Source organism: Numida meleagris, chromosome 1 (genome assembly GCF_002078875.1).
Source record: "Numida meleagris isolate 19003 breed g44 Domestic line chromosome 1, NumMel1.0, whole genome shotgun sequence".
Taxonomy (NCBI): Eukaryota; Metazoa; Chordata; class Aves; order Galliformes; family Numididae; genus Numida; species Numida meleagris.
The window spans coordinates 123,369,023-123,394,166 of NC_034409.1; the positions used below are offsets into that span (position 1 = coordinate 123,369,023).

At 36.9% G+C, this 25,144-nt stretch overlaps 1 protein-coding gene across 2 annotated transcripts in view; it reads left to right on the forward strand.

The window, feature by feature from the left end:
- ANOS1 (anosmin 1) overlaps positions 1 to 25,144 on the forward strand; it is a 138,698-nt gene that overhangs the window by 15,133 nt on the left and 98,421 nt on the right. For both annotated transcript variants that reach the window (XM_021410864.1, XM_021410874.1), the window contains exon 2: positions 11,213 to 11,260. In XM_021410864.1, the coding sequence (XP_021266539.1) occupies positions 11,213 to 11,260 (48 nt within the window). The remainder of the gene's footprint in view (positions 1 to 11,212; positions 11,261 to 25,144) is intronic.

A 25,144-nucleotide genomic window follows, 5' to 3' on the forward strand; every position in this document is an offset into this window, starting at 1 on the left:
AGAGAGATTTATTTTCTTTTCATGGTATGTCTTCATTAGCTAGTTATCAGACTGTATTTTTGAAAACAGGCACATGAAAGACTTTTTTGTTTATGGAAAGGTTTATCACAATACGGCGAGGCAACTTAGAACTTCCACTGAAAATTGTCACTGTAGAGAGATCCAGTTAACATCCCTGTAGCTCAGGCAATATGAATAGTTTTAGTATCTTGTATCTTTCTCAAATAATAACGTTTAATGTTGATTTCCTCTCCCTTTCATCTGTCCTTCCCACAGTCTAAGATTGTTTGCAGGGTGGTGTAGAAGACTGGACTGTAGCAATTTTGTTTGTATCATATGGCATACAGTTCTTAACAAGCTGAAAAAAGCTCCTAAGTGGAAGAAATGAATTGTATCCATTGCAATGTGAATTAAGTGCGGCTCTTCTGTCAGGAACATATTATGTCTGTGCAGGGTAGAAGAGTCCCAGCTAGGATCAAGTGGAAAGGGAAGGACTCATGTGTCCCACCCTACTGTGTGCAACTTCACATGATGCCTGTTTTTCATCCATTGTCAACACAATGCCATTGCAACCTTTGTTGTTCTGGGAGCCTTTGCAGTTGCTTAAAATAGAGTGTGAGTAAAAATGTGGTCTGCGCACAAATATGAACAAGATTTACAGGTCTGGGAGCTGATGAGAGACAGCGGCACTCAACTAAAGATGAGAGAAAGGGGTCATAGCTTCCCTTTTGTTAGATGATAAAATAAGGAGAAGGACATTCATCATCTGATGTGATACGTGGCTGTGACTGGCATCCACTTTGTTATTGGCTTAATAATGCAGAAGTGTGGGTTGCTTCCTGCTCAACTGAGAACTGAATTGGGAAGGGACTGGCTGAGGGCCAAACCAATAGAAGCCGTGGAGAGACGAGTGTGATTAGTTTCTGGGTTATGCTATATATATGAGATAATAAAGTTGTGGGCTAATTAAACTGTACTCATTACATTTTGCCTGTCTTCCTGTAATGCCTTCAATCAAGGCAGACATACTGAAAAACTGCAGCAATTAAAACATGTCTAGGAAATACGAGTTCTTCCTGAAATGCTGCTTTAACTGTTGTGGCGAAAGCTATTTTTTGTGTGGCTGACATACGTTTCTTTGAATTAGTGCTTTCTGAGCATATGTTAACAATATTATCTTGCTTTTCACTCACATTGAAGATAGGTTATACTGTGTGCAGGTCCAAGAGAGATTTTCATTTGGGCCGTTCTTTAATTCCTGGATGAGTGCAGAAAACTTGTCCAAATGTCTCTAGGAAATCCTGGGTCTGGTGAAGTGCATCTCACTTACCGAGTCTGATCTTTTATAGAAAACAGGGAAAAAAACAACCAGGACTGTTTTATACAACTGTTAGAGATACAAGAACTGTGCTGGTTTTGACATTTGTTTCTTTTGAGAGCGTTGCTATGCACTTCAGTAACAGTCTTTTGAAATAGGGCTTTGTACAGAAAATTAATTCATAAATATATGTGGATAATTGTAGTCAAAATTTTAGACCACATTTAATCTTTACAATCATTACTTGCATTGTTTTCTTAGTGCTAAGATTATGCTTCTCTACACACTTTAATAATTTGGAAACAACTTGGGACACTGAAACAAAGTATATATTTTGGCAATTATGTTTATTGAGCCTATTACATTTCACAATTCAAAAACGAGAAATTTCATAGTAGTATAGCAAGATAATTAGAAAAGAATAGGGGATATTTGTTGCACATTATTTCTGTTGAGAAAGATAGTGTATGAAATTTACTTATTTTTCTTCTAAATAGAAATAGATATATTTATAGCTTCTAGTTGATATAACTGCCACTTCATATTTGAAATATTTAGAATGTTGGAAACTGATAATAAAAGAAGGCAAATAAAGTAAATCCTGAAATTTATCACATGAATTTCATATGATTTTATCAGAAATAATTGGTATGTTAAGTACAGCAGTGTGTGTATAAAATTTGGTATTGACTGATATTTGAGTCATAGTAAAGTGAGTACCAAAGAACTGTCAATTTTGGTAAGGACAGCTGTGTTCGTGTATTTTTTGTAAAAGATGTAACCATTAATGATGTTCCTTTCATACACACCAGAATATGAGAAAATGCAGAAAAATATCCCATGGTCAGTATGTAGTACAATGCGTTTAGTAGTTTTGCAATCAGAAATGACTTCATGACAATGCAACCTGCATGGAGTATCCCATGTTCTTATGTAGTTAAACTGTTTATATTAAACATTTTAGCTGTTTTTTTTACGTGTGTTTTTTTAATGTAGATCAGAGTATGTGTTTGGAGTGAGTCCCTCGAGTTACATGATTATCTTTTTCAACACCATGGACCAACTTGAGAGTTTGTGCAGTAGGTTTCTTCTGGATGAACGTTACTGGAAGATGTGATCTTTGGGAACCTAATGTACTGTAACAGTTAATGGGCATTGAGTCCATGGGACCAGACTAATCTGAAGGATAAGGTACGATGACATACAACTAGTGAAGGCATTAGGTCTGTCAACACCAGTTGTTTTGCCCAACAGATATGCTGCGGTTCACACTAACTCCTAGTGTGGAGATACCCTTGGGTATTTGTAGCTGACTCTGGAATGGTCAGCTGGTAGGCAATGCAGGTGAATGAAGCCTGTAGTAAGTATACCACATCACATGCTGCTGGGAATCACCCTGCTACCTAATAATCTTGTAGTTAAACAGAATACTCATAAGGTCTGACATTTTTAGTTATGAAGTCAAATAAGTTAGCACAAAAGCAGCATATACACATTTCTGAAACCTGGAATATTACTGCTTTTTTGGCAAATCATCTTTTCTGTTTTTCTCAATTTCTCAGATGAATTTAAATAGGTCATATGTGTCTACATCATCTTTTGTAAAAGTTTTTTTAGAATCTATTTTGCTCTTGTTAAGTGTTTATTTCTCACTGGCTACTTGAACCAGCATACACTTTTGTTATCATTTCATTTGTGTAGCAAAATCTACTTTATGAAATGTCAGAAAGGTCACATTAAGAAATATGTTGAAAGGGTGGGGGTTGTGAAGGAGAGCATAGAAACGATTAGTCGACGAGACATCTTTTATGTTGCCTATTCATGCTTTAATTAGCTATTGTTCATCTCAACTGGATTACCTAACCTCAAGAGAAATGTGCAAGATTTGGCCCAAAGTGTACGTCTTACTGTGAGATTCTGTATTTACTTCTGATGTCTTCAAGTTAGTGTCAGTGTCTTTAATTTCTCCTATTGCTTAGTGAAGTGAGGTTTATTTCAGCCTGGTTTCCTTTATAAATTGATAAAAACTTTTGCTATATAGAATAAAACCTCAGTTGAGATCAGTCTTAGAAGTGGTAACAGTGAAGTCTGTGAAACCACAAGAAGGCAGTCATAACTCACAAGTGAGACACAAGGATTCTTGTGGCTCATTTGTTTTTACAGCTTGTGTTTATTTAGTCATTTTTCTATCCATTTAAGTAGGCACTACTGTAAAAAGAGAAACGGTATTGCGTACTGGAGTTACAAATTTAATCAAAACATCAAAATCAGTAGTTTTCAAAACTACTTGATCTCCTGCTTTTTCATTGGTAATGATCTTTGGATTTTGATCGCTGTCTTCTAGGGACCTACAAATGATGATAGCTATACAAGGAGTGCTGTTGTGTCTCATAATTTAGGTGGTGGTTGCTTATTTTAGTAAATAGTTTTTGTAATTACTGAGATCTTAACTTTTTTTTTCTTTTTTTTTGTGTTTTCCTTTCGGTACATATAAAGTTGTGGCTTTATATATTTCAATATGAACTTTTATGAGAACATTCTGTAATACACAGAATAATAATTGAAGATGACTTTGAGGAACTGTTTGGGAAATGTCAGTGCGATGTTACGTTCAATACAGTTCTGTTCATCCCCACCCATCCATCCACAAGAGGAACCCACCATATCACTGTGATCAGAGCTACTGTGTTACATGACTGTGGCATCAGTGTAAATCCAAAAGAAGACACAAGACTTTCTAAAAGTAATAGTGCTGCTGATACTTTGATTAAATTATTGGTGATATGCATTTTCTGGTGGTAAATGCAGATGTTTAAAATTAGGCTGCAGTGTTACTCAAGCTGTTATCCATGATAATTTAACTTTGGTTTGTATTTACAAACTGCAGTTGTGTGATCAGTGTCAAGTGTTAGACAGATCAGTTTTATAACTATTTCTCACATTCAGACACCTCTTTAAGTTAATTACTTTGGGTTAACCAGTAACCAACATTTACTTTACTACAGTTTAACTATAGGAATGGTTTCTGTTAAGTAGGATGTATGTTTTGTTTACTGTGAGGGATCATGGTGACTAGGTACAGTAACAGAAAATTTCCACATATTTGTTCCAAAATACAATCTTCTGTTCACTGGTTTATTAAAAAAAAAAAGAAAGAAAGAAAGAAGGAAAGAAAGAAAAAGGGTTACGTCTGTTGTATGTGCTCGTAGGGTGGCAGAGGAATGTACATAGTTAAGGTTCATTTATTATATCTACACAAGTTTTAAAATAAAAAACACTCACTGTAAAGTTATTCACGTGCCCAGTGGTAATACATTAAACAATGAGTTTGTTCTCTTCTTTTATGTTAATGTCCCTTTAAGTGATTTTTTTTTTCTTTGCTTTGGTAGGTCTTATGTGTTTTGTTGTTTTGTGTCATTTGGATGATCTTTATTTGGTTTTATTGTTGAAATTTTAACTTTTGATTTTGTTAATGAGATCAAGGGAATATTTCTTATACATCAGGGAAAAATGAAGGTTGCTATGGACTCCAGCCTACAATCTCCTGCTGCTAGCTGCAGCAAGGGCAACTGCCTTGTGGGGCCAGGGAACCAAAGGTTTCCCTAGTGAAGGCAGTGCTGTCTCCAAGGGGGCAGCCCATGACTGCCTGCCCAGGATGGGCAGTGTCAGGTGTGGGTGACAAGACACAGCACTGAGCCACAGCCAGGCCAGGGCTGCAGTCTGAGGAAAAGAGACTGGGACGGAGACTGGGTTGAAGATGAAGCCTAAGCACAGGGACCCAAGTCCAGCTGGGAGATGAGCTCTAGTGTGCATCCAGGAGGCACTACCTACTAAACAGATGTCAAATGCATCCACGAGGCAGGGCTAGAGCCACACACGCCTGTAGCTCAGCCTACTACTTTATGCCCATTGAGTAAAAAGATTGCAATCGAAATGTGAAGGCCTGATGTAGGATCCTCAAATAATTTTTGTGAATGTTCTACAGGTGTTGAGGTTTGTTTATTTTTTTTCTGCAGTATATGACAATATTTTTTATTTCCTAGAGCTTTCTAGTAGTGGCTGGAGTTGCCACATGGCTTAATATAGATTATAGGTGATGAAAGTGTAACTGACAAAAGTCTAATCATTTTCTACCAGTATGGAATGAAGTATCCCAGTCAACTGATTACAGTGAAAATGGTTGCTATATATGCAAATGCCAGCACTGTTAGATATCTAAGAGTGAGAAATGGTCCTGCTCGGTAATGTTCACTTTATGATTTTTTTATTTTTGCTTTATACAATTTAATTTCTTATTAGAACCATTATAAAGCAAGATAAATGCCTTGCTAAGGATTTAATTTTTCCTTAAGGCATAATTTACAACAAAATGAGAAATTTTATAAAAGGAACAAAATGTACGCATTTCAATTGTTTATATGAAGGATCATAGAACATATCTTCCCTTGATGGAATTCTGTTGTGTTTTATGGTTGGTATCATCTAATACTAATATTTTTTTTCTCCATGGCTTCTCCAGTGGATGATCTTCAAACTTGCCTTACAGGGGGGAGATTCTTAGAAGCGAAGAAACTAAAACATATTTGCATAAATTGCCCTTTAAGTAGCAATCTTGCTTTCCAGAGGTAGACCTCGTAATTGGGCTTTATGACTTTGCTCATTCACTTATTTCTACGGAGTGGTTTAGTTTCTCTGGTCAGGCTTCAGTCTTGCTTTCAGTCATCAAACATGTTACTGAAATGTAGTTTCAAAGGGCATAAGTGCTTAAATTTATTCTGGTTGGTGAGACACTTCTGTGGCAAGTTTTCTAGCTGTTGCATAAAAAGGTATGCTCTTTTCATTTTTCAGCCAAGTTTCCAAAGAAAAATGTGAGCCGGTTGTTTGTATGCAAAAGGATAATTAAAATACCAGAACCCAGGAGAGATGTGTGGGACTCTGATTCGCCTTTATGTACATCTACTTCAAGTTCACGTTTATGCTCATGAAAAATGCTTTGAGAAAGAATGTTTTTCTTTGGGATTTGCTATCTGCTGGGTTTGGTATCTCTTCTTATTAAGTGTTCAGGCTTTTCTGAAATTCATTCCTAGATGCATGCTAGATGGGATATTAGAAGCCTAATTTGAATGTTAATTCTGTTCTGCACTTTTTTTTTCACACATTAGAGTTGAACCTTAGAACACACAGTACTTCCAGTGATAGGTCCTTATATTAACTTCTGTCTTAGTGAACATGGAAGCAGGAAATGTGTATTGGGCACAGTATAAGGGATACTTCAACATTACAGATGAATGATTGTAGCCAGAGGGTTGTGGTCAATGGATCTGTGTCCAGGTGGAGGCCAGTGATGAGTGGTGCCCCAGATGTCAATCTTTGGAGTGATTCTCTTCAACATCTTTGTCAACAACCTAGGCAGTGGGATTGAGTGCACCCTCAGCAAGTTTACTGATGATAGTAAGCTGAATTGTGCATCTAATGCAGTAAAAGGAAGAGATGACTTCCGAGGGTGGCAAGCTAGAAAAGTGGGCCCACGTGAATGGAACAAAGTTCAGCAAGACCAAGTACAAGGTGTTGCACTTGGATTGGATCAATCCCAGATATACGTACAGACTAGGAGAAAAACTTATTGAGAGTAGCCCTGCAGAGAAGTACTTGGGGGTTCTGGTGGATGAAATGCTGGACATGAGCCAGCAGTGTGCACTTGCAGCCCGGAAGGCCCACTGTATCCTGGGCTGCTTCAAAGGAGAGGAGGCCAACAGGATGAGTGAGGTGATCGTCCCCCTCTACTCTGCCGTCATGAGGCCCCATCTGGAGTAGCGCATTCAGATCTGGGGTTCCCAGCACAAGAAAGGTGTGGAGCCATTGGAGTGAGTCCAAAGATCACAAAGGTAATCAGAGGGCTGAAGCACCTCTCTTATGGAGATAGTCTGAGGGAGATGGGCTTATTTAGCTTGGAGAAGTCTCAGGGAGACCTCCTTGCTTTCCAGGTACTTGAGGGGAGGTTATAAACAGGAAGGAGACCATCTTTTTACATGATCTGATAGTGATAGGTTGTGGGGGAATAGCTTTAATCTAAAAGAGGGTTGGTTTATGTTAGATGTTAGGAAGAAATTCTTTACCAGGAGAGTGGTTTAAGGCTAGGGTGGATGGGACCCTGGGCAGCCTGATCTAGTGGGTGGGCACCTCTGTCTGTGGCAGGGAGGTTGGAACTAGATGATCTTTAAGGTCTCTTCCAACCTAAGCCATTTGATGACTCTATGATTCAATGACTTTCACTTGTCCAAACAGTCCTGGTCTTTCAAGGTCTTATTCTATTTGTCTACATTTTTCTTTCAGGCAGACTGAAGGTACATGATCCTCAGGTGGTGGCCTGAGTTCCTGTTGTTTCTGTCTACTATGTGATATTGGGAACTGTTTTAGTCTTCTCTTCCTGGCATCTTTCATGTGATGCACCTCTGCTGGGAAGATAGACTGTGTGGAGTTTGCCCAGTTAAGCACAGCTTCTTCTCTTTGCCATACAAATTAAGTTACCTTATGGTTCCTTTGAAGGTATATTGATGGAAGGCTAATAGACAGAAAAAGTGATATTTAACTCTTCCCCAAGGACAGTTCTACACCATGATATTGAGACCAAGTCAAAACTCTCATTGGCCTCAGTTATGTCAGGACTGGCTTGAAGAAAAACAGATGTGAGGGAACTGAGAATTTTTGGGATGCAGAATGCTCTAGATAGAACATAAGACTTCTGATACTTTGAGATTATAGTTTCTGCCAGGTACGTTGGATTAAAAACAGGAAAAATAAAACACATAAATGAACATTTGTGTAACTTGGGTTATCTGTTTGCTAAGATGGAGAAGGAAGAGTGTTCCTCTTTCCTCTCATACCCTGTGGTTCAAAGCAAGCCTGTAGAACTTGTGTTCACCTTGTACAGTGAAAAATCATTCATATGTTAGTTTGTATGAAATTAAGGTTGTTAAACAGTACTTTTATGTTTTGCTAAGCTTACTTTGTAACTCAAGTAATAATAGTTTTTAGTGGAGAAATGAAAACATTTCTAGACATTATGAAGGAGAGCCACACATCTGGACATTTACTGCATTTATTGTCTCAAGTAACAGATATAATTCAAAAGCAGGAGTGCTTTCTCTAGTTCAGTGGAAAGCAGTAGCCTAACTGAAATAAAGTGGTGAGCTACTACTAATCTGTTATTGCAATCAGCTACCTCTGTCACATTTTATATGAAGAAGAAAGGGAGGATAAATTGGAAGCAGCACATAAAATACTGTTTTAACATTACTGTTGGCTAGATCTGTAAGTGGAGATAATAAATCCTCATACAGCATTGAGGATAATACTAAAGTATTCCCACTAGTGTGTGTTATTTACGGCTGTTCTAAAGTTTTATTTCTTCTATATATGTCTCTCTCTTTTTGAAGGGGTTGACATGTTGTTCATAGCTAGCTATTCTTCTGTTAACAAATCTCAATTTTATCTAAATGCTATGGTAATGTCAGAAAAAAAGTGGTATTCTAAAATCAAATGATTGCATAGTGAACTGCTGGGATGATAAAACTAAACAAATGTTCATAAAACATTGAAATTAAATTGTATGAACTAGGATTTTGAAATTTCTCTTAAATGAGCTTAGAAGTGGAAAGGAGTAGATATGTCTTTACATTTATTATTCCCAGAGCCCCTTAAGTAATACAGGAATAGAAATTTTTAGCCTTAGAGCTCATATGAAATAAAATGACATATATAGAGGTATAAGAATAACATGCAAGTTAAATGCTTTGTTTGGATTCCTGAACTTCCCAGTGTGTCTGATCCAAATCTGTATTAATGACTTTTCATCTGATACAGAATAACCTTAGCATTAAAAATATAGAAGACACTGATTTATCCTACATGGCTGAAACACCAGTTTGTAGCCTAATTACCTTTTCCTCCTTTTTTTTTTGTTTTTCCTGCTAACCAAAGCTTGGAAGGTGATTTTGAATTGCCTTTGGGAGTGACTCACTGTTGTTATTTTTAGAGAATCATCTTTAGTGAGCAGTGCTCCTACCTTCAAGTGCAAGAAAGAGATGTCCTCAGTTAGATGATTGATCTAATTGGAAGTTTTTCCTATTTTCGGAGTAGATCTTTGTTTTTTTAAATGTATTTATTATTTTTATTTATTTTTATGTTTTGTGTGCTTGCCTGAAAGTGCAAACAGCAATGCTATATCCTGTTTGTATAATTAGAGTTACCTGTGTTTAGTTTAGAAGCAGATTTCTTTTCTTTGTTGTATATGTATCATTCCTGGGACAGCAGAAGAGGTTTTGGAATTATTTGAGCAACTCTGGGAGTTTGTGTGAAGGCATGACTACATACATGTGTGAAGATGTGCGCAAATACGATCTCCCCAAACACTAGTTAAGAGGGAGCCACCTTCAAACCATTGGCTTCATCACTGTGGCAACATGCTGGTGTATTCAAGCCCATATGCCCTGTTGAGAAGAGAACTGCTCTCGCGGACAGATTGATCTAGTTCGTTTGAATACAGTGCATGCTAATACATATACTTCTGCCCCTGGATTATACATCCAAATAGTAATTTTGTCTTAGGTTTAAAAACACACAGCTAAAAGTTAGGTATCTATAGTTTACCATAATTTTCATATCCTCTTATTTAAATAAGGAAACAAAACCCTGTAGTTTTGCTAATCCCCCTGCACTCTGGCCTACCTGAATTTGTGACTCTTGTCCATAACTATATCTATATCATACCTATAGTCAGCTCAAAAGGTGAAGATACAGTACAGTCACATTAATTCTTCCATATGGCAATACTGTGCCTTATTCATTGGAAAGGATGTCCTATTATTGTCTTATGGAATTCACCATTGTTGTTGGACTGTAGTCAGATTGTGATCAACAAATTTACCATAATTCTTATTTGTTCTCCTTACAGTTGATGAGTTCACAAATAATGAAAGAAATATAAATGAATAAGTTCTCAAGTCCATGGACTTGCATTCTTATACCTTATTTCTAGTGTTCAGTCCATAGGATTACCCAGGTCTTCCTTATGTTTTTTCTATCTTCCTCAGTACAGGAAGTGGATGAATATTTTGTCTTGTGTTAACCCCACAAACACTTCTGTTTCCTGAACTGTGGTTTTTACTGGGAAATACTGTTTCCAAAATTGACCTTTTATGAGCTGCTGTGGTAGAATGGCAAGTTGATGAATGTACCCATGCCTGTTTTGTGTTTGTCTTTCTATTTTCATTATATTCTCATTTTCCTTAGCTTAAAAAATTATGTTGCATATGATACTGAATTCATTGTTTTGCTGCAATTTAAGATAGATGAGAGTTCCTGATCAGGGAAATGTGTTATCTTGTGAAAAATGTTAAACGAAGCTGTCATGGTTGACTTCTGGTAAATGCAGTTAACATTTAATCCAATCTTCTATTTTCTTCAAGGCTGTTCATTATGTTTCTTTGTTAATTTATTTTAAGTATTGTGCAATATTGAAATGCAGCTAATGAGCTTTCAGTTCATGAATCACTACACATCCGTATCAGTTTCTTAAATAGAAGTGTTACCTTTGTTTTCTGGCTGGTAAATCTAGATACGAAGTGTTAGCAAAAGTGGACTAAGAGGAGACTTTAGTAAATTTTCCACCAGCTTTGCTTGATGAAATGTTTTTCTAGCTTTTCTCAGGTCCACTTATACTTGTCTGAGCATTTTACTCAGCACAAGGGTGTTGGGTTCAGAATTGTTACTAATGCTGTGACGCGTCATGTTCTAAAAAAGAAGTGGAAGGTTAATTCTCTTTGAAACTGTTATGATGATGATATCTATTTTTAAAAAGACATTTATACTCACATATTTTTATTTGTGTTTCAGAACAATGGATCACTTGCTTGGTGCCAGAATCACAAACAGTGTTCAAAGGTATGTTATTTTCTTCCTCGTCCCCTTTGTGAAGTTATATGGTTGCTTTCCATGTTGTCAGCAGATTAAGTACTTCTCATCTTTTATTTGGAAACTCAACCCATAATAAAATGTCCAAAATTAAAACCAGGTGAACTACTTTTTCAGGACAAAGGAATAATGTCTGAGGATAAATATCGAGCATAGGTAAGCCAACATAATTCTCAATTGGGAAAAAAAGAGCAAACAACAATTGGTTGATAAGTGATTGTGGTTATCAATAAACTTTACACTGTCTGAAATCTAGTGTATCATTTATGTTTCAGTGTTTTTGGACATAAGCAGTAAAACTGCCGGTCACTTTAAAATATTCACTCAATAGTGGCAAGGTATGCCAGCATTCAACTTTGTATTCAATTTGAGTATTTAATTTTAAGCATTACACTGAATTTCTTTGAAATGATTCTTGAAACAAATCACTGATGCTCTGTCCAGTCCTAGCATTCTGACATGGCAAGCTTAGAGAGTAGGTGAGCTAACAGTCAACTGACAGTGCAAGGATTTAACTATGGTATGTGAACAGAAGCAGCAATGATTTGGGAGCTTTGATGGGTTGGAGTGGAATTACACATTCTAGGAGCTGTTCATAAATGTAATGAGAGATGCATCTTTTCAATGGCTTGGAAATTTACCTGAAAATGGTGAAGAGTTTTCTATAATATTCTTACCTAATCTTCCTGAAAATGTATTTCTACAATAATATGGGCATTTTATCTTCAATTTATACTGTGAAGAGTATATTACAAATTGGATTAAAACAAAGTAGCATTATTCTGTATTGTTTTATTAATCTATGTAAATGCTTATCTTGATTTTTAACCTGTGGCAATGTCTCTACATTTAAGAATTGAGATTGCTGGTTCAGTGAAGAGAGAATCTAGTTTCCACTGAAGTGCATGAGATTGGACGTGAACTGTTATTGACTGTTCCACTGTAAGAAAATAAAATAAAGTTGATCACTGTCATTGGTATTAAAAACTATGTGTCACAATGTCAGTAAAAGAAGAGAGTGGAAAAGATTAATTTTGTCACACTGCTAAGTGTTGAATTTTTGAAATAGAATCTTATCATGCTTGAGAAAAAGGGATTTGTCATAACTGAATTGCTTTCTAAGGAGGGTGTGATGGTCTTGCATGGTACTGCAGTGATTTTGTTGTGCTTTTCTTTTTTTAATTCACTTATCAAAGCTGCTATGGTACCCAGTCTGAAAGATTTTACAATGGTTTGTGTCTGCCTAGTGACGAATGAGTCATATAGGAAAAGCCCAGCTTTTAAAGCAAGACAGAGATTTTATAAACATCTGTCTGAATCAGTCTGAGGTTCATAGAATCATAGAATGGCTTGGTTTGGAAGGGACCTCAAGGATCATTGTGTTCCAGCCCCCCTTCCACAGGCAGAGTTGTCAACTGCTAGATGAAGTACTAGATCAGATTGCCCAGGGCCCCAACCAGCCTGATCTTAAACATCTCCAGGAACAGGGCATCCACAACCTCTATGGGCAGCCTACTCCAGCACCTCACCACTCCCTCAATAAAAAAGCTTCCCCCTGACATCCAATCTAAACCTCCCCTCCTTTAGTTTAAAATCATTCCCACTTGTTCTATCACTGTCTACCCATGTAAAAAGTTGTTTTTCCTCATCTTTATGAACTCCCTTTAAATACTGGAAGGCTGCAATGAGGTCTCCCTTCAGCCTTCTCTTTTCCAGGCTGAACAAGACCAGTTCCTTCAACCTATCTTCTAGAGAGGTGCTCCAGCCCTTTGATCATCTTCATGGCCCTCCTCTGGACGCTCTACAAAAGCTCTACATCTTTCCTGTGTTGGAGGCCCCAGACTTGGATGCAGCACTCCAGCTGGGATCTCACAAGGGCAGAGTAGAGGGGGGACAGTTGACCTTCCAACTAATTCCTTATCCACCAAATAATCCCCCTGTCAAATCTATATCTCTCCAATTTAGAAATAAGGGTGTGGTAGAGGACCATGTCAGAGGTCTTGCAGAAGTCCAGGTAGATGACACCAGTTGCCTTCCCATTGTTCACCGATGCTGTCACTCCATCATAGAAAGCCACCAGATTGGTCAGGCATGATCTGCCCTTGGTGAAGCCATACTGGCTGTTCTGGATCACCTGTTCATCCCTCATGTGCCTTAACATTTCTTTCAGGAGGATCTGTTCCATGATTATGAATACACATAAAATAGATATAAGGTATTATGAATTTAAGGATTACCTTAATTGTATTAGTCTCTTAAAATCAAGTGTATGAATGCTACACATTAGTATTATTTTATAACACAAAATTTAAGGACTCTAAGTTTTAAATTATGTAACACATACTTTACAGTCATGTTACCTTATGTTTTCTTTTTTCCTTAGGATGTTTACACGTTTTCCATAAGTATGCAGTTATGCCTTATTTAGAAAAAGAAACAAACATAAAATTGGTCAAAATGTTAGCAGAGAAGAACATCAGCAGAACTAAGAAAAATATGCTTAAGGAAAGATTTGATTTGATCTTGTGTCTTGGAATGCAAAATCAAGCAATTGTGTTACATAACTGAAACTTTTAAAGCGATGCAGAAATTGAGTTAGCCATCTAGAAATCCACATGCCTTTCACTGCTTCACAGCACGTCAGTAAAGGAGCATCAGGAGCCTTATCATTTTGCTAAATATCTTAGTTGACATTTATTTCTAAAGGACTCACATAGTATCCACCTTTATTTTGTGCTTGTGGTGTTTAGTGACACAGATTTTTTCATATACTTTGTGGTAAGGTGCAGCTGATGACAGCAAACATCCAATTATTTTATTATCAAAGGAACTCTGAAATGCAGAATCACCTTTTGCTTACAGAATTATACACGTCTGACGCACAGTAGAGAAATTTTGTTTTAAAGTTATGTCAGTGTAGCTGATACAACACTGAAAGATGATATAGTTTAGTTATGTTTCAGTTATTTTATTCTTACATGACAGTGCTTTTAAAATAGAAAAGGCACAGTGCAGTCCTTCTTCTTACTTGTAATGTGTATAAACATTTAACATTATAAACATTTTTTCATTCCTATCCTGGGATAACCTGTAAAAGTACAAGTCATGGAAGAAAATATCATCATAAGGCATTCAGTATAGGGCTTTTGCATGTGTATTCCCCTCATTGGAAGCACCTTTGGTCTCGGTTTTGGATTCAGTCTTCCTAGACCTGAATTGATAAAAGCTGTTGCAAATCTTTCTCCATAATTCTGTGAGAATAAGATTAGTCTGACACAGACATCTGTAGTAATTTGGTGGACACACTTTTGAACATAGAGTAACTAGAAGAAATATTGAAATTCTAGTGTACTACACCAATTATTTTTTTTCCTTGTGGAAATCTGTATTCTTTATATGTAAGGACACTTCTGTAGTAGAAGATTGCTGTAGAAGATCACTTTTTTGTTCATTTTCTTAGTGAAGTATTCAAGCAATTACTTTGTTGCCCTCAAATATAAATGCAGCCAACAACTGTCAGTTAGAAGATACTTTTGAGAGCAACTAATTTTCAAATAGATGCAAATCTAATGAAGTAAAATAGATGTTACTCTCACAGGAATGGTTGTAGATTGCTACCTATATCTAGCTCACATTACTATTTTTGTTATGTTAATGAAGCAAATCACAAAAGCATGACTGTGAACATCAAAATATGCAGCAATGATTTTATACGTAATTTAAGAAGATCTCTCTAGTGGTCTATTTTACAAAATAAAACTCAGGGGACCTCTTGAATGCATATCCTGTTTTAAGATTAGATGGTGAATTTATTGTATTAAAAATATTCTACAAGGGTTGCTCCAAAAGTAGTGTCTTCTATTTTATTATGTTGGCCCACGATATCAGAGGCAGATGTTGGTGGTATTGCAGTAGAAGTTGAATATTCCTACCAATATTCAATTACATTTTGTTGCTATGTGATAGATGGCAGTAGAGGGACTGTCTGACAAAATGGTATCTGCATGGAAATGTGGTTGAAGCAAAGATGTGGAATTGAATTCCTCCATGCAGAAAAAAAAATGTAATCCGTTGATATTCATTGATGCTTGCTGAACGTTTCTGGAGACCAAACAGTGGATGTGAGCACAGTGAGGTGATGGGTGGTGTGTTTCAACAGTGGTGACAGCAACAGTGGTTCACCTTTACTGGTGTAGACTTTTACAAGAGCCGCTTCATCTCTGGTGAAGAAGCATAACTAATAGCAATGACAATGTTAATAAGTAGTGTTTTGTGACTGAGAATTTGCTCTACCAAACAGTGTTACTATTCTCTTTATATCTGTTGTAGTTTCCATGGAAACAAATAGGAGGCATTACTTTCCGAACAACCTGCTTGTTATAATTAGACTATTATGGGATCACAAAATAAATTGCCTATTTTGGTAACAGCAGTTATTATTCAATGCTATCACACACTCCTGTGTCTTTGCTTATAGGGAGCTCAGTGGAAGACTGAAGGCTTTCTTAGGATTCTATCAATTGACCAGTTGTCTTCTTCAAATATGAGTGTTGAGGTAAACTTGGAGACTGTAGTTTTGACCTTTGTACTGTAGTCAGCGAAGTTTGTCATAAGTGTTTAAAATGGAATAAAATATTTTGCAAAGTCAACTCAAATCCTTCAAGGATAACAATTTCACACTGGAGGCTTGCTCTTTCTGTACAATAACAATAAATTGCTGTGTTTTGAGCTCCCCCACTGACTTCATATTTGCTATTGAATTTAACCTTCAAAACTTTACATAATTCTTATTTAAAACTTTGCATTTCCTAAACTCGTCCTCTGAAAATCTTCACGTGGTCTTATGCCTCCTTCTCTCCACTAGGTTCTCTATTCTGTATCCCCACCTACTCATTTCTTACAGATCTATGAAAGTATCACTGAATTGATTAGTTTGGAAAGGACCTCTTAAGATCTTCTAGTGCAACTTCCCTGCTCAAGAGTGGTCAACTAGAGCAAGTTTTTTAGGACTATGTCCAGTTGGGTTTTGAGTATTTCCACAAATGAAGACCTCAACTTCAGCTTGGTTCAGTATTTGTCCATTCTTTTTTCTTATGTCCAGAATGTATTTCCTGGGTTTTTTTTTAACTGTTTTTTTTTAAATTTGTGCCCATTGCTTCCGGTCTGACCAGTGGGCACTACTGGAAGAGTCTGACTACATTTTCTTATTCACCCCTGTAAGGGGAAGTTAAGTTCCCCCCAGGCATTTGCTTCTCCAGACTGAACAGTCCCAGCTTTCAGCCTCTTTGCATATGGCAGATACTCCAGTCCTTTAATCATATTCATGGCCCCTTTCTTCTTTTCTGCTTATGCTTTCTAAGCCCAGAATGACTCTTGCCAATTGTCATTCACAAAGCTCCTTCCTTAAATCCCACTACCGTCTGTTGTTTTATTAACAGTGAGTCTTGATAAACTGAATGCAACACATGGGCAGTCTGTGAGCTCTATAGTACAGAGGCCATGTACTTCTCGAGTACTTGGAACTGCTGAGCACATAACAAGTGCTTCCCTATAAAAACGGTAAGTCAAATACTGGTGAGAATAACATGAAATGACAAAGTGTTCTACATTGATGCTAGTTTAGTGAAAAATGCATTTTAGTCCAAAGAGGGGCCTGAATGCCTTGGAAAGGCGTATACATATATATATGTATATAAATGATAAATATATATATATTTTAGAGTTCCTCACACAAGTTTTTCTTTTTTTTAAGCAACTGAAAGTCAAAAGACCAGGAGGCATAATTTAGAACTGCATGTGCAGTGGCATTTGCAAGGACTGGAGATAAATGGAGATCATCATAATGCACTGTGAATTGCAGTAGAACTTTCTTGTTCCCAGCAGTCAAGGCACTGGTCCCTGATTGACTGATTCTTCAGGAAGGCTGAAAGGCTATTTTGAGTTTTCAGGGCTGAGAGGAAAATGTGAAAATAAAGATAAATAACTTTACAAATGCTGCAGCCAAATTTAACATACTTGTTCAAAAAGAACCTTGATTTCATTTTAGAATAAGACGCACTACTGAATTCAGTCTGTGAGCAATTCTTCCAGGTTTCCAGCTGAGCTCTTTCCAAAGATAATGCAGGTGGAAAGATGAGTTAATGGTTTAAACAATTAGAAATTTGATGCACTCTTCCATCTGTCAAAGCCCTCTGAAATGAAAGCTCGCAGTTTTAATTTGTGCCTCCAGCATCAAACTCAGTCTGAAATGGTGTCAGTGATTTGCCCTGCCCACAGTACTGTCATTCTTATGGTAAGCATTCTGTGCACACATGCTGGGAGACTTTTATCAAACATATTAGTGTGCATTTGAGAGATCATTAGCCTGAAATAGCTGGAACATTCCAGGTTTCTTAGCCTGGAAACTCACATCTCTGCTGGAAAGTACGTTGAGCCACTCTTATTTACACAAGAATGCTACAGCAGGATAGGGATAACTTTGTAATAATTAGGAGGAATGGTGGTTCCTCTATTGTCAGTTATCATGGTTTAAGTGCTATCCTTGAGGATGAGGTAATGGATTTTTTTTTTTTTGTGAAAAAGAAGGAAATAAAAAAGGAATAAATTTTCTTTCTTAGTCCGCTAGACAGTATTTTTCTTTCATCTACTTAAGTATATGGTAAAACTGTTTAATAGAATCAGAGTTTATAAGAATTGCTCAGATTGTTGGTTTGCTAAATAGATAAAATAATCCTAAGCATACATGGAATAAGAAGGCAGATGTTATACTGCTTACATTCCTGTGGATGATTTAATTTTATATTATATTCATCTACAGAAGGGTAGAGGGGGCTGGGCAATTCGATGATTAAAGCTAAAGTAGCTAAGAGTTGACTGAAGTTTCTGGATATTTTTGTTTGAGGAAGTGGAAGAAAGCTTTGTGATTCAGTGCTTTTATACAAAAGCATTAGTGTATAAACGTGCAATGATGGCAGGAATCCTTTTGTTCTCTAAGGGCCTTGAGAACTGATAAATTAACAGAGTTAAAGTCCAAACAATGTTTACAATACTTTGTAATCTTCTGATGTATTGCTCTATACTTGTAAATATCAAGCTTAATTTTTTGAATATCAAAAAAGCAGCTGTAGTAGAATATGGGATATTGAAATAAAAGGAAATAAAGAAAGTTCATACTCTTCATAGTTGCCACGCAAGATCATCATTCCAGTCTCCTGTGGTGTTACCAACTAGACAAGTAAACTTGCAGGTGTAGAATGAACTGCTATTGGAATAAGTTACTTAATCCATATTACTCGTTTTGAGTGATACTGTGAAACAGAAAGGGTTCTTTCCTAGACACTGGTTTTGGTTACTCAGCTTTTACTACTTATTTGTTCAACTTGAAATTTTTTTGTCTTAAAGGATAGGTCTCTGGGGCTCCTGGAAGGTACTGTGGTGGCCTTCAATTGTGTTCTTTTCAATTTTTTTCTGCTTTTAAAAGATAATCAACACTGCTAGAACCCTTACAATGGTTAGAGAGGAGGATTGTATTAGTTGTCTCTCCCTGTGCAGCAGTTTTTCATTCAGTTGGAATATTGTTGAGTTTCTTATTGATCTTCATCACAGATATATAGAAAATGATGCCTGTTCTGGATCTTGCTATTCTTGCTGGTTGTGTCTGGTCCACTTGCTAGCAGAAGTACGCAAGTCTGATCACTGTGCTGTTTCAAATTTGAACTATTGAATATTGAGAAAAACGAGCCAATGCTGTGCACAGCCAGCCGAAGATTAAGTAGCCCTCTTTCATGGAGAAAGGACACAAAATTGTCATTAGTGGCTGAATTGTACTAACACAGGCTTTGAGGATAATAGCACAGGAGCCTCAACTCCAGTCTCAAAAATGCAAATGTTAGCTTTAGACCTTAGTCTGCATACTCTACAATATATACAAAAATGCTCTACTGCTAAGGAGAGAAATGTGTGCATGGGCACGCACACACACATGCACGACAGATATTTATTGAGGCTGGCATTCTGAAGCACTAAATGCTTCTTTAACTTAGCTTTGTCTGCTTCAGTGAACACTGTTCAGAATCCAGGGATATTGAGACTGTGGAACCCTTTATTTAGAGGTATTTGAGCACAAAAATAATCCCTTCCTAGAAACTTTTGAAATAGCAGCTGAGCTATGCAGCCTAATCAACTGTAAATCTTTGCCATCTAGCAAGCAGTTGATTAAGTAACATCTTGCAGAAGACCAGTCATCACTGGCGCAGCTCTGGTCAGACAGGAAAGACAGACAGCACTATTGAGACTAAGGCAAATTAGCAGTAAATACACTTTAAAAAAATAAAAAATCTATCCTTTTAAATCCTTAGAGTTTTCTCAGGTCTTTCTCCATTCAGGTTGCTCTAACAGTGTACATATTTTTTCCTCATCTTTCAGTAATTCTGCTGTTGGAATGCAGAGGTAAACATGTAACACACAAATGTATTTGAGATTTTGATTTCTTAAACACATTTTTAGTTCCCGAAGCTCAGGTGCATGAATGCCTCTCTGGAATTTTAATATCTCATATAAGTCAGAGAATCTGTACAGAATTTATAACTTTGCAGTTGAGATCAGAATCTTAATTTTGTCATATTAAAGTACATTTCATTAACCTAATTAATTCCTGATGCAAAACAGGCTGTAATAGTCTGTTTAACTGTATGATCCTTTTCTCCTCTTGTAGGAGACAACTGCAGAGTTAGATCAAATATAGCTCTAGTTAAGTGACAAAGACGAAATGTACTTACATTGACCTTTTAATGTAGCAATAAAATACATTCAAGCCACTGTAAAATGATAGAGCTTGAAAACCATGCAAGTCTCTACCTAACAAAATGACTTTAAAAGGAGTTTTGCTTGAAAATATCCAGGGCCTTATCCAAAACTCACTGAGGTAAGGAATAATGACTTTAAACAAGCGTAAGGCAAGATTGTTCTTTTTCAAGTGACTAACCTTGGAGTTTCTCCGTTACCATAACATTGAAGGAGATATAAAAATGCATTTAGCAGTTGAGGATCCTGTGCTGAGAGGAAACCAACTGTCTTTGAGGCACACAGGTAAGGAGGTAAGAGCCCTTTTCTCCACACTTGCAAGGAGTGCAGTGAGCTAGATGTAGGAGCTATGGCTATTTTCCACTTTTGAGTGCCTGCAAAGAATTGAGAGCTGCCTGAGCACAGAAGCTTGGTCTTTCCAGAAAAAGGTCTTGCATGTTAAGTCTCATACACGAAGTGTGATATTTAGTCAGGCATTAAAGAGTTAATTGCTGTTCAGCACCATCTGTATATTGGAATAACTCTCTATGCTCAGTAAAAACAAATGTGTCTAAGAGAGTATAGTGTCAAAGATCTGTTGTGCCATGGAGTTTAAGCAGATCTCCTGATTGATTTTCATTGTAGACTTCTGCCTAAAATCAGTTGAGGATATAGTCTCAGGTTAATAGATCAGAAAGGTAACCCTTCTTTGCCAGTTCTTTCATAATAATCATGCTTACTCTATGAACTACATACATTCTGATTTTAATCAACTCAAATGTTTTTAGTTATTTCAATAGCCTGAAAATTTTGAACATACAGAGGCAGCATAGAAATATACCAGGCACAAATCCCCAGAAGTAAGATACTGACAGAAAGCAGACACAGGAGAACACTCAAGCCTATTTACCAATGTTGTAACCTTTCTGGAGTCATACATATCTCTGAAATTGGAGGCTACTTCCTGCTCTCTTAATTTAAAATTGGTTTGCATCCTCGCATCATACAAAGTGAAGAATTGCACTAAAGGGGAAAATCATATCCATATTTCTTGAGTATTGATAAATGTATTTAGTGTTCATGGGAAAGGTGAAGAAATATTTTGGGCTCATTTTCAATATACAGAATTCCTCATGAAGGAATGCCATCACAATCTACTATATGGAAATAAGAGAAGGATAACTATTCAGCTCTGTATCATTTTATTGCTGGTGCAAGTAGGCATAAAAGGGATTTGCTTTTTCAGGAAGGTTTTTTCAGTTTGTGTTTAGAAATGAAAGATTTGTGTAATGAATTCTGGAAAGGGATTTTTCCTCTATAGTATAAATCAGGAATCCTGAAATTATGAACAAGGACCTTTACTCCAGAATATCTAACATTGTGCTTGATTTTAGATGTAGCACTTCTGGATTCCACCAAATACATGCAAAGAGTTTACAGAAAAATAAAGAAAACAGATGCCTATGTTTTTCTCTCAAAGAGATGATATTGTTGTTATAGAAGTATATATATATGAATATATCAAAAATATATTTAATATCCACAGTGAATCCAGGCATGAGCAAGAAAGGAAAATTCAGTTATAGCACTTGAGATTTGAACTACATCATTTGAAGGTAGCAGAAATTTTCCAGATTTGGGAATGCAGAACCTATTTTTAAAGCAGTTTCATAATAGGAATGAAATATCTCCAACTTGTTGGTTTATGTTAAACCTTTAGCTGTATAGTAACTAGCTATATTCTGAACTTCTTCGGGATAGAAATATATTTATTCTACATAAATCATAATACTCTTTTAGCCTTAGTAAACATGGCTAGAAACCAAGGGATTGCATAGAGTTCTTACTTTGTCATTGCTTACAACTTATATCCATTCAAATCAGACTTCATCAATAAGTGGATTCTGATATGTTGCTCTTCGTAATTTTTCCAGTTTGGCCTGAAAATACCATATAAAGCACCAAATGCATGCCTGGTTCATGCTGACCTTGTTCGGAGGAATATTAACAATGCTTGCTGGGTGGTAAGAGTGCTCAAGGAGGTATGTGGTCAGACTCAGCAGGCAGAGATCAGTCTGGCTACAGTTGTTAATTTTTGTTTGGATCTAGTGATATCTGTGGATCTCATTATTCATTCACTGGGTGGTAGGAATAATGGGCTGTGAGCATGGGAGGGAATTGGAAGGTCCTGTGTGAGATTTTTGTAAGGCTAGGAGTTGCAGCTATAAGGAAGCACCGAGACAATGAGAGCTGACAAGTAACAATTTAAATCAATGACAAACTTACCAAACATGTCACAGCCACCTTGGAAGATCATCAGTTCAACAAATACTTCTTTAAGAACTGCTGGTGTCTCAGAAAAAAAAAACCCTCTAGCACCATTACACTGAAAATCTGTCCTGTCCATATATTATTTAGGATTCTACTTTCCTCCAATCATTTATAGTTGAAGATATCTGCATAATAGCAGTACTGTGTGTTTCTTTAGAGTTAAGTTGTTACTACTCTAAGTTTTCCTCTTTAGAAGTCATCTTTCACTTCGAATCATAGAATCATAGAATCATAGAATTAACTAGGTTGGAAAAGACCTACAAGATCATCTAGTCCAACCATCCACCTACCACCAATAACCCCACTAAACCATGTCTCTCAATGCTATATCTAAACATTTCTTGAACACCTCCAGGGATGGTGACTCCACCACCTCCCTGGGCAGCCCATTCCAGCGCCTGACCACTCTTTCAGAAAAGTAGTGTTTCCTAATGTCCAGCCTAAATCTCCCCTGGTGCAAATTGAAGCCATTCCCCCTTGTCCTGTCACTAGTTACAAGAGAGAAGAGGCCGACCCCCAGCTCACTACAACATCCCTTCAGGTAGTTACAGAGAGTGATAAGGTCCCCCCTGAGCCTCCTCTTCTCCAGACTGAACAATCCCAGCTTCCTCAGCTGCTTCTCATAAGGCCTGTGCTCCAGACCCCTCACCAGCTTCGTCGCCCTCCTCTGAACACACTCCAGGGCCTCAATGTCTTTCTTGCAGTGAGGGGCCCAAAACTGGACACAGAACTTGAGTTGTGGCCTCACCACGGCTGAGTACAGAGGGACAATGACTTCCCTACTCCTACTGGCAACACTATTTCTGATACAAGCCAGGATGCCATTGGCCTTCTTGGCCAGCTGGGCACATTGCTGGCTCATGCTCAGCTGAGCATCGACTAATACCCCCAGGTCCGTTTCCTCCACACAAAGGAGGATAATCATGATATATAACTCCTATGATAATTGTGATTACATTTTTTTGGTAGGGTGGGGTAATGATAGAGAAAATAAAAATCCTTTTATTTGCTCATTTTCTTCAAAAGAGGAATTAAATCTTTAAGTTTCATAACTGAATATTTTTAAATCAATCAATAGTTATATAACATATTTGAATAACAAACCAAGCGTTTTAAAACAAAAGAGATAACTGGTTTGTTGCTATCTTGCCTTGTTTTCTACTTTTAATTTTTAAATAAACTGAAACCAGAACTCAATGCAATTCTATTTTGTGGAAGTATTTTTAAAGGATAATAATGCTGTATAAAATCACAATACTTACTTCATTCAGAGTAATATCAGACTGTGAAAATCACCTGATTTTCATGTTTCCTGGATTTAATAAGGACTTTAAAGTACTGCAGAAAGAATTTAATTCATTAAATGGCAAGGAAGTAGGTCATCAGCATCTTCAGAGAAGTGCTTCTTTGTCCTCATTATTCCTAGGCTCATCACTGTGCAAATACATTTTATAATACATTTGGAAGTGGTGACGGTAAAGAAACAAGTATATCTATATGCTGTTTTTTAAAGGTGTCCCTTCAATTTTTTTTTATATCCAGAGACAATGACAATAAAATAGAGTTGCAAACTCTATTCATATACATTGTTTTTATTTACTAAGATGGAAAATGGAATGAATCAGAAATTTTACTGATTCAGTGGTAGGAAGATTGTCAGCTGTGAAACTGATTTAAAGTGTGCCATGCATTTGCAAAGTGTGTAATTTGCTTAATGGCCACTTAAACTTCTACTTTTGGCAGATCATACCAAAACATTGAAGACGTTTGTGGTTTTCTATAAAAGTAATGGTAAGAGGATAGCATGGCCGTGGAGGAGCAGTGAAAGGTCAGTACACTGGGGTAGGCAGATCACATACTCTCATCTTCACAGAAAACTAACAGGGACGGTGCCTGCCCTGTCAGGCAGATTATGTGTGCAGAAGATTTTTGCACATCTGATCTCTGCCTACACGATCTTCCCCTTGTTAGGAAATGAGCAATGTTTTCTTCTTACGTAAATTTAACCTTTATTCAAAAAGTGGAGCTGCTCACCAAAAGGAAAAAAACTTATAATCATTTTAACAATTTTTTCCTCCCCAAGTTGTCATGGTTTTCAATGCAGATCAGTGCAATTCAAGCAGATGCATGTGTGGCAGTTGTGTTTTGAGTTTGCACAGAAACTTGCTTGATTGATCCGTTGGTTCAGAGTGACATCTTAAGTGCATTATTGTTTAGTTTTTACTGTTTTTCTGGGGAAAGGCTGGAACACCTCAATACGGTTGTATTTTTTTATTGTAGCTCTATCACTGAATTTTGAGGAAGGTTCTTGAATATATTTTATAGTGCTGTCATAGAAAGCTAGTGCATTTTTTTTTATTACCAACATTTGTCGAGTGATGACAGGTTATCAAACAGTACGGAGCTGTTTAACACCTTTGAAGAAGACAATAAAGAGACTTGTGACACTTGCTTAACAAGAAGCACAGTGTGTTTTGAGAAATCTGTCATTGAGAAGACAGGCTTGTGAAGATGTCAGGCCTGTTTTGACCTCTCTGCTTCTTGTTTGTGTTCTACTGTTTCAGCTTTGCAAATTACTCCGTGTTGGGTACTTGACTTGAAAGCAGACATATAACCTGGAAATGATATGAATGGGTTGGAGAAACTTGGGTAAAAAGTAGTTTTTGTAATGTCTACAGTTGCATCCAAAACACTGACTACACTTTCTCTTCGTGACTACAAAATATTATTAAAAGTAGGAAA